Source organism: Zootoca vivipara, chromosome 10, assembly GCF_963506605.1.
Source record: "Zootoca vivipara chromosome 10, rZooViv1.1, whole genome shotgun sequence".
NCBI classification, from domain to species: domain Eukaryota; kingdom Metazoa; phylum Chordata; class Lepidosauria; order Squamata; family Lacertidae; genus Zootoca; species Zootoca vivipara.
Window position 1 is genome coordinate 71,825,790 of NC_083285.1, and position 15,247 is coordinate 71,841,036.

At 58.1% G+C, this 15,247-nt stretch overlaps 2 protein-coding genes across 5 annotated transcripts in view; one reads left to right on the forward strand and one right to left on the reverse strand.

Moving 5' to 3' along the window:
- Positions 1–522: 522 nt before the first annotated feature.
- Positions 523–13,753, reverse strand: DENND6B (DENN domain containing 6B). Of its 2 annotated transcripts, none has more exons than XM_060279365.1 (20): positions 13,507–13,753; positions 12,283–12,321; positions 12,136–12,178; positions 11,288–11,400; positions 10,284–10,364; positions 8,470–8,575; positions 7,906–7,985; positions 7,760–7,822; positions 7,043–7,098; positions 6,292–6,414; positions 5,955–6,050; positions 5,775–5,869; positions 5,496–5,561; positions 5,216–5,280; positions 5,000–5,089; positions 4,530–4,583; positions 4,042–4,151; positions 2,906–3,008; positions 2,221–2,295; positions 523–1,431 (listed from the first exon to the last, which is right to left on the reverse strand). In XM_060279365.1, exons 1-20 carry the CDS (start codon positions 13,717–13,719, stop codon positions 1,309–1,311), a joined length of 1,794 nt encoding a protein of 597 aa, XP_060135348.1. In that variant the 5' UTR covers positions 13,720–13,753; the 3' UTR covers positions 523–1,308. The 2 variants fall into 2 exon arrangements, with proteins under 2 accessions (XP_060135348.1, XP_060135347.1); XM_060279364.1 differs by having other exon boundaries at positions 13,546–13,740.
- Positions 13,754–13,995: 242 nt separating this feature from the next.
- PPP6R2 (protein phosphatase 6 regulatory subunit 2) overlaps positions 13,996–15,247 on the forward strand; it is a 45,959-nt gene continuing 44,707 nt past the window's right edge. For 2 of the 3 annotated variants that reach the window (XM_035127189.2, XM_060279357.1), the window contains exon 1: positions 13,996–14,144. The gene's annotated coding sequence lies outside the window, so the exon portion shown is untranslated. The remainder of the gene's footprint in view (positions 14,145–15,247) is intronic. The other variant, XM_060279356.1, reaches the window with a different exon arrangement.

Sequence of the window (15,247 nt, forward strand, 5' to 3'; positions counted from 1 at the left end):
GACCATTTGTTGCTGACAAAGGACAGCTGGACACGTAAACGGCCCCATTACCTTCAGTAGCTAAGGGCCTCATCAAACCTAAATCTGGCCCGGAGCAGGCACGCCTTACATAGGGAGTTTTACTGGGGGAAGCTTGTACAGAATTACCGGGATCATGCAACATCAGCCCACAAGGATCTACACTGGTTTGCAGTATGTTCCCGAGCAGAATCCAAAGCCCTCTATGGCCTCTGCCCTGTTTACCTGGAGGGTTTCCCCTCGACCTGCCCCACCCGCTTGCCCCCTTGAAGCAGCACCTCCATCCATTGACCGCCATCCATCCTGCAGACACTCACACAGGACGTGCCCTGCCTTCCCCACTTCCGATTTAGGGGAGCTCAATCGGGGCACCGTCCACGTCCTGGTGATCTCACCCAGCGGCCTCATGCAGATGCTGGAAAGGCTGGCGGAGAGGAGAGGGCCCTGAGGCAGCCCACTTGTGGGTGAAGAGGGAACCCATGAACCCTTGTCTACCGGTAGCAGCACTGGTGAGATTGTGGGCCCATTCTTCGCTTCTGTCCTTCAGCTCAGCCCATTCCCATTCCCAACATTTGCCAGCCAGTTTCCCTATAAAAAGCTTTATTCAGAAGAGCAGTTTGCACCACCCACTCCAGAAGAACAAATGAAATTAAAAACAAGACCAATTAATTGCACATTTATTCCAAAGCCTGTTAAAACGACTGAGTTTAATTCAACAAAGCGGGTGAACTGGATCCAGTGACGCCAGCGTTTCAAAGACTGGTGATCCTTTACTCCTCCAGCGCCCCGTCGGGGAATCTTATTGCCCCCCCAAAGGGGGGCACTACCCCCCGCATTGGGAACCTCTGGCTTAGACAAGGGGGGGTGTAAAAAGGCAATAAATAAAGATGGCCGAGGCAAAGCTCAGCAGCAAAGGCTCCTGACGACCAACACATATTCATTTACTGCCGCTGCACAGCAGGCACATCCAGACACACATGGGGGGGGAAGGGGTTTGGGGGGGCAGGGTGGAGGGACTGCCTCTTGCCCTCACGCAGGGCCATGAAGGAGAGGGGCTTGCTCACGCCAGGGCCACTGCCTGCCTTGCGGAAGACATTTCTGCCTTCTCCGGCACAGGGGAGACGTGGGCGCAGCAACTGGCAGGAGAGGGTCCTGCAGGCAGAAGAGCTTCTGTGGGGAGGAAGGGCGGCCCCCTCCAAGAGCCCACGGGGCGCCCCACTCCAGGCCCAGCCTGCCAAGATGGGGGGCAGCTGCCTCCCCACAGTTGGGTTCCTCCGGCCCAGGCAGCCTTTACTGGGGGCCCAGGACGGCCTGGAGGTCCTCCGGCAGCGACCCGACGGTGGTGGCGATGTAGAGGCCCACCCGGTGCAGAATCTCCTCCTTCACGGGGAGGCGGTGGCACCTAGCGCGCACCTGCCGGGGGAGGGAAGGCACAAGAGTTAAGGCAGCAGAGAGCTGAACTCTGGAATTCCCTGCCGCAGGAGGTGGCTGTGGCTTGAAAAAACACATTAATGGAGGAGGAGGAGGAGGAGGGGGCTCTGCCCTCCAGAGTCAGATGGAAAAATGCTTCCGAGCGCCATTTTCTGGAAAGCACAGGAGGGGAGAAGGCTGCTCCTGGGCCCAGATCCTGCTTGGGGGGGGGGCATCTGGCTGCCCACTAAGGACAGGATGCTGGCTGAGATGGGCCCCTGTGGCCTGATCCAGTCTCAGGCTCTTATATTCTGAAGACCAGTCCAGTGGGAGAGGCAGAATCGGGTCATTAAAAGTGACTGACTGACTGAAGCCGCCCCATAATCTGGGCAGCCCGTCCTTTCCAACGTCTGTATCACCATTTCTTTCTGACGTACCAAGTGCCCACCTTGAGAGAAGCTGCTCCTCTCTCCATTTCGCAACAGGGGATGCTCACCAGGCGCCAACTGCCTGCCTGCCTGCTCCCACAGACGGGCACCAACCCATCGCCTGGCGACCCAACAGGATCTCCTCCTCCTTCAGGACTCTGGTTGTTGCCCACATGCCAAAGTTTAGCGGAGGGATCTCTGGTCCCCTGAGATTTCCTTAGGGGATTCCCAAGGCTGAAACAGGCCTGGCCAGAGTCTGGAGAGGCCAGCCAGCCAGGCTCCGCTCTGCTCCCTCGAGAAGAGAGCCCTGATCTGAGCACCTTCCATCCATCAGGCACAACTCGCTTGGGAGCATCCTGCTTACCAGCTTCTCCTGGAGCTTCAGGACCAGGTCGACCACCTCAACCTCAGACTTGTCCTTCACCCAGGACCGGATGTTCTGTGGGAAGAGTAGCTGACTCAGCTGGGAAGACACCTCCTTGCTTGCTCCCCCCCCCCCAGAGCAGAGCTGGGCAACGGCGGCCCTGATCCTGGTGCCACTTTCTGGCGCACCTGCTAGGAATCTTGCAAAGCACGGGGGGGGGGCTGTCTGGGTAAATCTGAGCCCGACTTAGCTGGAGAGGAGCCCAGCCCAGGTGTGTCTTGCTTGGCTCTTTGTGAAATGCTGAGCAGCAGACGCTTGGACTCTGCAAAGCCCTCAAGCGGACGGCGAAGAAATACTAGTCAAGGAAATGGAGCAAATGCCCATCTCCTTTCCAGCCTTGCTGCTGCCCGAAGGCGGTGATGCGAGCCCAGCTCTGATCTCCACCCAGGAAACCTGGTCAGGTAAAGCAGCAGCAGCCAGGGGGGGGGGGGACTGGGGACCGGGACCAGTGCCGATTGTTTGAGGCTGAATCGCCCAGGAAAGTGCTGGCCTCGCAGGCAGCAGCAGCAGCAAACCCCTGAGGGCTGAGATTGCCCAAAGTATAGCAGCCCCAAGCGGAAGGAGGGCGTGTGGGCAGCCCCCCCAATGCAGGAGCCCCCCCCTCGCCCTCCCATTCCCCACGCACCGCCTCTGAGATGGCTTCCAAGTGCAGGGCCTCCAGCTTGTGCATCATCTCCCGGTGCCTCTGGCGGTACCAGCCATCAAAGTTCGGGGATCGGAAGAAGCGCCTGGTGGTGGGGAGAGAAGGGGGCTGGGTGGGTGCTGCAAAGGGGCCACGGGGGGGGGCGGGCTGGGGTTTCAGACAGAGGCTCGGCCTAGTCCTTAAACCACAGGAGCAAACTGGGTCCTGCAAGGCCTGCCGGGCCTTCGTTGGCTTCCAGTCCTCAGTGGCCCCGAGAGTGAGGGATGGCCGAGTCCCATTTGCGATGGGCAGGGAGGGTCCGGCGCTTATCAAGGCTGAGATCTGCAGCTGAGACCCAGTGGAGGGAAGCGGCCCAGAGTGGGGTGTGCAAGGAGCCGAGCCAGGGGATTTGGGGCGCCAGGGGAGGACTGCAGCCTAAGCCACGTCTGCCAAGGAGCCGGGATGTCAGCAAGAGGGAGCTCCATTTTCTGAGTGACGTGATGCAGACAGAGCCAGCTCCTTCCCTCTCTTGCTCTCTCCCTCCTACCCTCGGCTGTCCTCTTCTGGCACATGACCAGGGCAGGGCTGGAGCTCCGGGGCAGAGCCTCTCCCTCGCGTGCAGAAGGTCCCAGGCAGGGCTGGCAAGGAAAGCTGAGCTGTGGACCCCAACTCAGGCTCGGAAAGAGGCAGCAGCAGCTTCCCACACCAAGTCTGGCCCTCTTCCTCTAGGGCTGCCCCCAAGGGCTGTTGTGAGACGGGCGAGGGGGCCTGCTGCTAATAGCTACAATGTCCCCTTCCCTGCTTGTAGAAAAGGAGGTCCCCAGGGAATGGCCTCTCACCAGATTCAGGAGTGAACAGCTAACCCACAGTTTAAGGGAAAAAGCAGCCTTCTTTTTGGATTGTGTACTATTTCGAAATATGATTGGAGTGAGTTTGGAGGTTCCCCCATAGGACCAACTCCCCGATGCTGAACATCTTGCTCCTAAGGGCTCCTGCCTGCTTTGCTCCTTGACACCCTAGCTTTCCCCACACAGGGAAGAGCATTGGGGTTTGTATGGGATCAGCCACCTCCCCCCTGGTTGAGCCCTCCTGGGGCTGAGCTGTCCCAGTCGGGAGCTTTCTGCCAGCCCAAGGCCTACCTGTACAGGCCCACCCAGTCCCCCTTCAGCACGCAGGTGAGCTGAGGCCCAGCATGCTCCAGGGTCTTGAGGAAGTCCTCCTGCTGGAAAGGGCGGATCTGAGGGGGGTTCTGAGCACGTGAGAGAGAGAGAGAGAGAGAGAGAGAGAGAGAGAGAGAGAGAGAGAATGAACCCGTGGCAAACTGGGCACTCCCTCCTTCCATGCAGGGGAGCCATGCTCAGCCTGGCATGCCTCAACCTCCTCCCACAGCCGAGCGACACCCATTCCGGCCAGGGGGCTGGAGCCACAAAGTCCACTGTGGTCCGCAGAGCATGCGCTCAGCCAGTTGTTCCACTTGCCTGCATGCGCCCTGCAGGACTGGCCCCTACAGCAGCCGGGCCAGAGGAGCCTGCGGGTGACCCAGGGGGTGAAGACCCACTGGTGCTGCACCAGAGGGCAGCCCTGAGAGCTCAGAACTGAGCGGGGGGGGGGGGACCCGACCACATACCTTCCAGGGGGTGATGGCCCTCTGTAGTGGCATGAGGCTCGCCATGTAGTGCTCCTAGAGAAGGCCAGGAGGGAGGGAGAAATCAGAGGACCCCCTTTCAGCTCTGCCGAGAAGAGGCCTCCCCCCCGACAGTCATGCAGCTCCAGGGGTGGGGGGTGGGGGTGAGATGGCCTGAAATAGGCAGCCTCCTCCCAGGGGGCAGCAGGAGGACAGCAACCTCCCATGGCCCCCCCATGGAAGAGAACCTGCTGGGCATGCAGAAGGCCCCCAGGCCCCACGTAGGGCAGGGAGAGAGCGCCCTGGCTGCCAGTCTGTGGGGGCAACAGGGAGGGGGACGCACCTCCATGCCCACGTCAGTCAAAGGCTGCCTTCCCCCTGTGCTCCCTTGTCCTCCAGGCCTCCGCATTTCCCTGGGAAGGCCGAGGCTGGGGGGAGGGGGCACCTGCCCCCCTCCAGCTGCCGCTACTCACCAGGGGAATAATGAAACTCTGCGTGAGCTCCAGGAGGTGGCGCCGCAGCAGGGCGCTCTGGGCGTCGGAGGGCTGCTTCTTGTGGATGCCCTGCAAGGTGGGAGGGGGGGTCATTGCGCTTGTGGGGCCACTGGCCTCTCCCTGCACGGCTCTGACCCCCAGGGGGGAACTGGGCTCCAAGCAACCAGCCCCTCCCCACCCGCAGCGCCCGCTCACCTTCAAGAGCTGCTTGATCAGGTTCTTGTCCTTGTGCAAGAAGGTCTTGTAGGAGGTGTAAAGTCCTGCAGCCAGAGACACCCCCCCCCCCAGGAAGTGAGGCCAGGAGGGTCCTTCGCAGGGAACGCCATGGAGCCCCCTGTGTTTCCCAGGTGAGTGAGAGGCACCTGATGCAGCCCCCCACCAGCAGGGGCTGGGAGAGCCCCCGAGAGGCTCCTCAAGGCACCCTGAGGCCCACCTTTGCGGCCCCTGGGGACAGAGCCAGAGCCTTGCTCCTTACCCGGCTTGGCGTCCAAGGACTTCAGCTTGGCCAGCTTCTTCACCTTGACCTGCTTGGGCAAATCCCCTAGGGAAAAACACAAGGCCAAAGGGTGGGGGCTGCGGCTGCTGTGCTCCCTCCCGACACAAGGAGCTGCAAGCCAACCCGTCCCTGAGCCTGGCTGGCCTTCCGGGCATGGGCTCCTGTGGCCCTGGCTGAGCCCTGGACTGCTCCCCCTCCCTCTCCAGTTCCCAAGGGCCAGGATCCTGGCAGGCAGGCGGCCCCAGAGCCCCTCCTCACCGGCCATCTTGAGGTCCCCCAGGCGCAGGATGTGAGGCCAGTGCTGCAGAGTCTTGATGAAGAAGGGATTGGTGACGCCCAGGACAACGCTTGGCCTGGGGGGTGGGGAGAAGGGGGAGGTCAATCCTCAGCTAGGAACCCCCAGTCTGCCCCCCCGGCAACACCCCCCCGGACACTCACGGGGCCTGTGTCCGTGTTGTGTACTCCTTGAACTCGCTGTCGTGGATGGTGAAGTAGGGGCGGAAGTCGCAGCAGAACTTCAGGGGGGCCAGGCAGCTGGGGGAAAGGGAGGGGGCAGTCTGTCAGGGAGCTCCGACAGGCACCCCCAAACCAACCAGGGGGGCAGGGAGACTGCTATAGGTGCTGGCAGAACCCCCCTCATTGCCCTGATAGGGGGTCCTCTTTGTCCTCCACCCTCCCCTTCGCCAAGGGGCTCTGAGGGTCTTTTAACCAGGGGCAACTCTGGAGCCCAACAGGCAAACCGGGCCTAGGCGCCCAGCGGCCCCCCCCCCCCCACCTGGTCAGGGCAAGGACCATCTCGGAGGAGGCGGCAGGCGAAGGTGCCATGACCACAAGGGGCTCTCCCAGAAGCAGCAGCTCCCACAGCGCCTGCAGGTGGATCAGGACCGGCTGGAAGCACCTGCGGAGAGAGCGGGAGGGGGGCAGGTGGGGCCAGGCCAGGGCAGGCTCGCCTCGGGGCAGAGGCACCCTCACCCCTATTGCCAGGCCCCAGAAAGCGGGGCGAGGTGGCGCATCGAAGCCTCCCCAGGCTCCCAGCCAGCAGGCCCCCCAGAGACAAGAGCCGCTTTGTCCCCAGAGCAAAACTGTCCCCATGAGCCTCTGGGGCTCCCACCACCAGATGGGGGGGGATGAAAGGAGCCCCCCAGGGTGAGGGGAAAACTCCTAAGAACCCCAGAAGAACCAGCTGGATTAGGCCCAAGGGAGCCCCAACGTCCTCTTTTCACAGGGGCCAAGCAGATGGGGATCACGCAGGATCCGAACTCAAGAGCAGGTCTCCCTGCCTGAGGTTTCCAGCAACTGGGACTCAGCAGCAATCCTGCCTCTATCTGGGGAGGCTAGGAGCCAGCCACTGCCCTCTTCCCTTCCATGCATTTGTCCATCCCCCTTTAAAGCCACCCAAGCTGCCTTTCACTGAAGCAAAATCCCCTCCCTGGGGAGGCTCTGGGCCAAGGGGGAGGGAGGCAGGCTCCCCCGAGAGCCCCCCTTTGCCCCTTCTAGCAGGGGGCAGAAAAAGAGAGTGCTCTCACCTGAAGAGGTCCAGTTCGTGGATGCTGGGAAGGACTAGGGGGGCTGGCAAGAGGTTCTGGGAAGAGGAGGGGAGGAAGGGAGTCAGTGGTTGACCCAAATGGAGCTTCAAGTCTCAGTCCAAATCACAAGGGAGTCACGGTTAGCATCAGAGGGAAGGGCAAGAGGAGTCATAATAATGACAACAATAATTTTATTATTTCCGCCCCGCCCATCTGGTTGCGTTTCCCCAGCCCCTCTGGGCGGCTCCCAACAGAACACTAAAAGCAGAATAAAACTTCAAACATTAAAAACTTCCCTAAACAGGGCTGCCTTCAGATGTCTTCTGAAAGTCAGAGCGAGTGGCATTTAGAGGTCCTTGGAGGGATGCAATCTGGCAACTCCAGGCAGAGACCAGCAACAAGCCCTCCCCCTGGTGGAGGCCCCCACAGACCGAACCACAAGGGCAATCTCTGCCCTGCGGAGCTGAAGAACGGCATCTTGCCACCCAGGCTTTCTGACACGTCACATCTAGTCCCCGCTCCCCTGGAATGCAGGAATTGTTGCTAAAGCACCTCTGACAGGTGGCCCCCCCAAGCTCTGCTTAGAAACCTCCAAGGAAGGAGAGTCCACAGCTTCCCGAGGGAGACCCTCGAACGCTGGTTACTGTGCTGCAGGGAAAAGTATGTGCCATGGCAGGGTCCCCCCCCCCAGCACCTCCAAGTCCCAGCAGCTCTCACCTCCTGATTCTGGGGCTTGGCGGGGCTGGAGCCAGGCTTGTCCAAGCGGGAGGGAATCCTCACCTGCGCCATGAAGAGGGACAGGCAGAGTGAGCGCCCAGAGCCCAGAGCCCCCTCCCCTGCTGCCCCCCGTCCCTGCCAGGTACCTGAATGACGACACCCATCACTGGGAGATTGAGGATCTGGCCGGGCACAGGAGGCGGCCACTGGTCAATCTCGCTGCACACTGGAAGAAGCAAGGCCGTTTTAGGAGGGGGCCCTGGACTCCCCCACCCCAAATGCGGTGGTCCCCGCCTCCTTCCATCCCATCCTGGGGGAGGAGGGGAAAGGCCAACATAGTGGCAGCCATCTCTCCCCACGTATCTGGGAGATGAGAGGCTGAGAAGCAGGGAGTGGGGCGCCTTGGAGATAAGACAGAAGGGGTTCCTCTTGGGATGGGGTGAGCAGCAGGTCACCCTGCAAAGCTGGCCGGCAGGAGATTCAGGACAGGCAAAAGGGCCCCCTCTGCACGGTGTTCCCGGCAGCCTTGGCCAACCTGGTGCCCTCCAGGCCTTTCGGACCATGGCTCCAATCAGCCAGCACAGCACAGCTTCCCGTCCCCTGTGCTGGTTGGGGCTGCTGGGAGTTGTAGTTCAAAACACCTGGAGGGCGCTAGGTTGGGAAATGGTGTTGCCTGCCAGGGTCACAAGGGGTAACCAGTCCCTCCTCACCTGCCTCCAGGCACGGATCCAGCTTGTCAAAGTATTCTGGGGCTATGAGCTGCAGCAAGGCCTGGAAGAGGTTCACGTAGGGGAGGCGAGACACCAGGACAAGAGACTGGAGGAGAGAGGGAGAGAAGGAGGGAGAAAGAGAGAGAGGGAGGGAGAGACATGGACTTCTGGAGCCAATTAATACAGAAAACTGAAGCAACAGCAGACAACTTACACAAAATATTACAAGAACATAGGTAAAGGTAAAAGGACCCCAGACCATTAGGTCCAGTCATAGAATCATAGAGTTGGAAGGGACCACAAGGGCCATCCAGTCCAACCCCCTGCCAAGCAGGAAACACCATCAAAGCATTCCTGACAGATGGCTGTCAAGCCTCTGCTTAAAGACCTCCAAAGAAGGAGACTCCACCACACTCCTTGGGAGCAAATTCCACTGCCGAACAGCTCTTACTGTCAGGAAGTTCTTCCTAATGTTTAGGTGGAATCTTCTTTCTTGTAGTTTGAATCCATAGCTCCGTGTCCGCTTCTCTGGAGCAGCAGAAAACAACCTTTCTCCCTCCTCTATATGGCATCCTTTAATATATTTGAACATGACTATCATATCACCCCTTCTCTTCTCCAGGCTAAACATGCCGAGCTCCCTAAGCCGTTCCTCTTAAGGCATCGTTTCCAGGCCTTTGACCATTTTGGTTGCCCTCCTCTGGACTCTGGGGTTGCGGCGCTCATCTCACTTTACTGGCCAAGGGAGCTGGTGTACAGCTTTTTCCGGGTCATGTGGACAGCATGACAAAGCCGCTTCTGGCGAACCAGAGCAGCGCACGGAAACACCGTTTACCTTCCCACCAGAGCAGTACCTATTTATTTACTTGGACTTTGACATGCTTTTGAACTGCTAGGTTGGCAGGAGCTGGGACCAAGCAACGGGAGCTCACCCCGTCGTGGGGATTCGATCCGCCGACCTTCTGATCGGCAAGCCCTAGGCTCAGTGGTTTAAACCCACAGCGCCACCCATGTCCCTTATTACAAGAACGTAGTTACGTATAAAAATGTTACGTTAATACAATATTCCTGATACAGTAGTGTCACAGGCGCGGTAGCGGCTACTCTAGAGTAACGACTCCTCCAGGCGTTGTCTTTTCATGCTTTTATTCAGTGCTGATTATTTACAGTGCAGAACAGTGCTATATACATGTTGTCAGTTAGGGGTCAGAACCTCCAAATGGAGATTCGCGCATTTTCTTCCAGCAAAGTAGTCTAGGAATACTGAATCTCCGCCCCCGTCGTTTCCTGCGCAATTCCGAGGTCGGCGGGATTGGCCTTCTTCCCTTGCCTCCCACTTCCCTTCCCACACTGGGCATGGGCTCCGCTACCTTGCCTGAGCCTCGGTCACCACTTCCTGAGTCGCCGCTGGAGATATCTCCCTCCCCACTAGCACTAGCGCTGGGCGACGAGCTGGTACTTAAGATGGGAGGGACCTGCCTGTAGCTTCTGTCCCTCACAAGTAGCTATACATCAATACCGAGTCCTGGTCCTCCCTCTCAGCCTCCAGGTTCTCACCCAGCCAGGGTCCAAACAAGCTCTTTGCTCACCCACAGAGAAGAGTTCTCAGAAACAGCAGACATCTTCCTCATCTCTCCCTCTAGACTCGCCTTTTATGGGCAGCCCAAGGTGGATGGTGCTTCCTCAGGCTGCCCACAGCTGTGCCCCATTCAGCCTCCCTCTCCACACCCAGCTCCTACACTGGCAAGGAGCGACTCCAGCTTTGTGCAAAGGAAAAGGCTGAGCGGCCAGGCTTGGCTTGCGCCTCCACTCACCTTCTGGAAGTAGCCTCTCTTCACAGAGCTGTCCTTGACTTGCCGGAAGAACACATAGCCAAAGTAGTGTGCAGGGTCTCTCTGGGTTGGGGAAGCAGAAGTGTCTGTGAACAACCCCCCACAATCACTTTCAGCCCCAGTGCCACATCCCCACAGCTACAACCCTCTAGAGCAGGGATAGGCAACCTAAGGCCCGGGGGCCGGATGCGACCCAATCGCCTTCTCAATCCGACCCGCGGACGGTCCAGGAATCAGCATGTTTTTACATGAGTGGAATGTGTCCTTTTCTTTAAAATGCATCTCTGGGTTATTTGCGGAGGATAGGAATTTGTTCATTCCCCCCCCCCAAAAAAATATAGTCCAGCCAACCACTTGGTCTGAGGGACAGTGGACTGGCCCACGGCTGGAAAAGGTTGCTGGCCCCTGCTCTAGAGACTGCTTTCCATTCAGCAGGAACTTGCCACCCTCACATCAATCCGCCTGGCACATGGGGGCCCGAGTCCTCCAGGAGGGGCACAGGGTGTGCCAATCCAGACACAGCTTGGCTTGCGCATCACTAGGAACCCATGGAGGGAAAGGCTCTCCCCTCAGAGAAGGAAACACTTGGGGATTGAGCCAAGAAAGGAGAGCCCCCGGGGGTCTTTCTCCTCAGCCTGATGCTGAGCCTGGGTCTTGCGGTGCACTCACTCTCCCAAGGACCAGCTGACACACACACACACACACCCCCGGCAATTGCTCCATTTCTGCCTCTCCGCAGAACAGTGGTCTGAGAAAGCCAAGTTCATCCCCAGAGATGCTGTTCAGAATTGATGCATTTCAAATTTAACATTTTTTTAAAGTAAGTTGTTTAAAGTCTATTTTTGGTTCTAAACGACAAGTAATAATAATGATAATAATTTACAGCTCAGAAATGCTAAAAACTGACGTGTCGTGGAGAAAAAACCCAGACCAAAGGCAAGCATCTCAACCCTTTTGCTTTGAACCCTGAAAATATCACAACTGACCTGTAATGATACCGCAGCTTCCCTGTTATATTCAAAGTCATCCCCAAACAACGCATTTCGCTGCCCCCCAGACTGTCGGAAGCGAAAGCTGAACTGGGTGTCTCCAAGGCTGCCTGGGATGCACAGAGACAGGGCAGGAGAAACAGAGCAGCTGAGAAAATGGATTCAAGAGGATTCTGCCCTCCTCAAAAATCAACAGGCCTGAAGCCATCGTCCAGGGTGACTGCAGGGCCCCACACAAGCTGGAAAAGGACACCGGCGTGAAAGTCCAGAGGCAGAGGACTCCTCTGCCCTGCCTAAGAGTTGCTGTGGGCAGTATTCAGGTTGGATGCATAGCACTAATCCTGATAGGGGACAGAACCTCTACCCGTTACACCAGTGTTTGCAACTCCTTCCCTAACAATTCTGAGTGACTGCAGAGACACAGACTGAATGCTACCAATTAAGACTCTGCCTTTTTCCAGGAATCTGTGTGGGGCATTTTAGAAAGTCCATAGAAAAGCCGTTCTCTGTTGAGCCACCGCTTCAACCGCCTAGAACTTGACGTTGTTGGAAAAACACAATACAGTCATACCTGGGTTTAAGTACGCCTCTGTTTGAGTATTTTCAGTTTAAGTACTCTGCGGACCTGTCTGGAACGGATTAATCCACTTTCCATTACTTTCAATGGGAAAGTTTGCTTCAGGTTAAGTACGCATCAGGTTAAGTACGGACTTCCAGAACCAATTGTGTTTGAAAACCGAGGTACCACTGTACATGTAGTAAAGCAGTTCATATCAGCCGGGGGTTCAATGACTGTAATGCCTCCATATTGCACTCTGTCCTGACCCTGTGCCAAACCCACTTACCTGAGTAAGAGTCGGGGAAGGACAGGTAGCAGATGGTTGTTTTCTGGAACACAGGAAGTGAAGAGGGTGTGAAGAGCAGCTCCTCCCCCCACACCCTACCCCACAGGCTTTGGGGCCAGGGCAGCAGCGGGGACACAGCCCTCTCACCTCTTTTTCCGTCAAGGTGTAGTCAGGGGGATACACCAGCTGCAAAAAAGGAGAAACTCTCAGCGGTTGGACATGGCAGGGAGACCAGCTTCTTACGCCCTCTGAGCCGCAGGTGGCAGAGTCCAGCCCCTCCCAGCAAAAGCCACCTCGATTTCCTTGCAGCATTTGGAGGGGGCACTGGAGACTTCTGGAGGCTCCAGAAGTCCATGTCTGCACCTGCTCTGAGAGGCAGCCTGGCCCGGGGAGATTGCCTCACCTGAGGCTTCTGCTAGGGTGGCCCTAAAGTTATCTCCTTCTTGGACTACTGCAATGCACTCTACCTGGGGCTCCCTTTGAAGGTGACTTGGAAACTACAACTAATCCAGAATTTGGCAGCTAGACTGGGGACACTGGTCCTGAAAGACCTACATTGGCTCCCAGGACGTTTCCGAGCACAATTCAAAGTGTTGGCACTGACCTTGAATGCCCAAACCGGCCTCGGCCCAGTATACCTGAAGGAGCGTCTCCACCCCCATCGTTCTGTCTGGACACTGGGGTCCAGCACCAAGTGCCTTCTGGCAGTTCCCTCTCTGTGAGAAGTGAGGTTACAGGGAACCAGGCAGAGGGCCTTCTTGGTTGTGGCACCCTGGCACCCACCCTGTGGAACCCCCTCCCACCACATGTCAAAGAGAGAAACAACTACCGTGTTTCTCATATTATAAGACACGTCTTATATTTATTTTTTCCTCAAAAAAACACACTATGGCTTATTTTCAAGGGATGTCTTATTTTTTTCCTCCTCCTCCTGCCGCGGCCAGCATTGCTGCTGCACCTATCACTATGTCTTATTTTCGGGGTATGGCTTATATTCCTTGAATGCTTAAAAATCCTGCTATGGCTTATTTTATGGGGATGCCTTAAAATATGAGAAACAGGGTATCTGACGTTTAGAAGACATCTGAAGGCAGCCCTGTACAAGGCAGCTTTTTAATGACTGATGTTTTAATGTATTTTTAGTCTTTTGTTGGAAGCCGCCCAGAGTGGCTGGGGAAACCCAGCGAGATGGGTGGCGAATAAATAATTTTTGTTTTTATTTTATTATATTATCTTCTCTCAGAGTGTCCCACCCAAGAGAAGAAGTGGGCAAAGGGGCCGCACGGCTCAGTGTCGCCACAAACCGGGAGAGCCCCGAACCAAGAAGCAACGGGGGAGAAGCTGCTCCGCTTCCCGAGGCGACTGCCTGACCTGCGGAACTCCCCCCGGGCGCCTCTGGGCCTCACCCACCTCCACCGCCTGGCCCAGCTCCAGGTCGAAGGTGACAGCGCACACACACTCCAGCCACGCCGACAGGCGCCCCCAGGGCAGAGCCGAGCCGCCGCCGGCCGAGGGACTCCCGGGGCCCGGAGAGGAGAGGCGCCGGCGGCCGCGCATCGCCTCCAGCCCGCCCGGAGCCTCCATGACGGCGGCGGCGGCGGCGGAAGCGGGCCCTGCGAGGAGGCCCCGCCCCTTCCGCCACCGAGCGCGCCGGGCCTAGAGAGGCCCCCCGAGCCCTCCAGCGCCCCCAGCAGGCCGGAACGACCGAGAGCGGGGAAGGGGGGGCGAGGGGCGCCGCGGCGGCGGCAGATAGTCCTCGCGCCCGGGAGGAGGGGGAGGCGGCGTTTGCCGTTTGCTCCCGCGAGGCCGGCCGGGTCCTCCGCCTCCTCTGGCCGACCTGGGTCGTTGTGCGCAGGCGCGCCTGGCCTCTCCCCCTCCCGCGCTCTCTGTCGGCGCCGCCATTTTGGAGCTGAGGGGAGGCCGCGAAGCCGCGAGTCCCGGCGGAGGGAGAGCGAGGCAGGCCGGCCGGCCCAGGAGGCGCCTCGGGATTCCCTCCACCTCCGCCCCAGGTAAGGCCTCCAGGGAGGGAGGGAGAGAGAGCGGCCTCCTCCGGGTTATGGAAACGGAACCCCCCTCCGCCCCCTCCCCGCCTCGCGTGGGCCTCTTCCTCAGGTAGACTGCGCCTGGCCCTGGAAGCACCACCGAGCGGCTCCCCTTCGGCGAGCGAGAAGCGCCCCGCAGAGCCGGCAGCGACGGTCCCTCTGCCCCCCCCGGGGGGGCTCGTGGCGGGTGGGGGTGGCTAGCCTCCGGCAGCTCCCGAAACCCCGGGCCTCTTCTGGGGAAGGGCCAGGCCCTGCCCGCTGCGCCGGGGGACTGCTACCTGCAGGCCCGCCTCCCGAGAGGGAGCTCACGGGCCCCGCCGCCTTCCCCCGGCCTGCTTCTCCTGGAGGGGGCGGACGTCAGCGGGCAGGACTTTGGCGTCCCCAGGGAGGGAGAAGAAGAGGAAATTCTAACCAGAAATGGAGTAAAGATTGGACCATGTTCAGAGAATATCTTAAAAGACTCAACAACAACACAAATCTCCTGACAGACTTGGATTGAATCTTGAAGATGAAGGAAATTATAAAGTAAATTTTTTCCTGATAACTAACTGAAAAGAATAATAAAAATGATGTGCGTATAGACTTTGTTGTTTAGTCGTTTAGTCGATCGGGGCTGACCCCATGGACCAGAGCACGCCAGGCACTCCTGTCTTCCACTGCCTCCCGCGATTTGGTCAAACTCATGTTGGTACCAAAATAAAAAAAATCCTTCAGTAGCACCTTAAAGACCAACTAAGTTTTTATTTTGGTATGAGCTTTCGTGTGCATGCACACTTCGTCAGATACACTGTTGTCATGTTGGTAGCTTCGAGAACACCATTCAACCATCTCGTCCTCTGTCGTCCCCTTCTCCTTGTGCCCTCCATCTTTCCCAACATCAGGGTCTTTTCTAGGGAGTCTTCTCTTCTCATGAGGTGGCCAAAGTATTGGAGCCTCAGCTTCAGGATCTATCCTTCCAGTGAGCACTCAGGGCTGATTTCCTTAAGAATGGAGAGGTTTGATCTTCTTGCAGTCCATGGGACTCTCAAGAGTCTCCTCCAGCACCATAATTCAAAAGCATCAATTCTTTG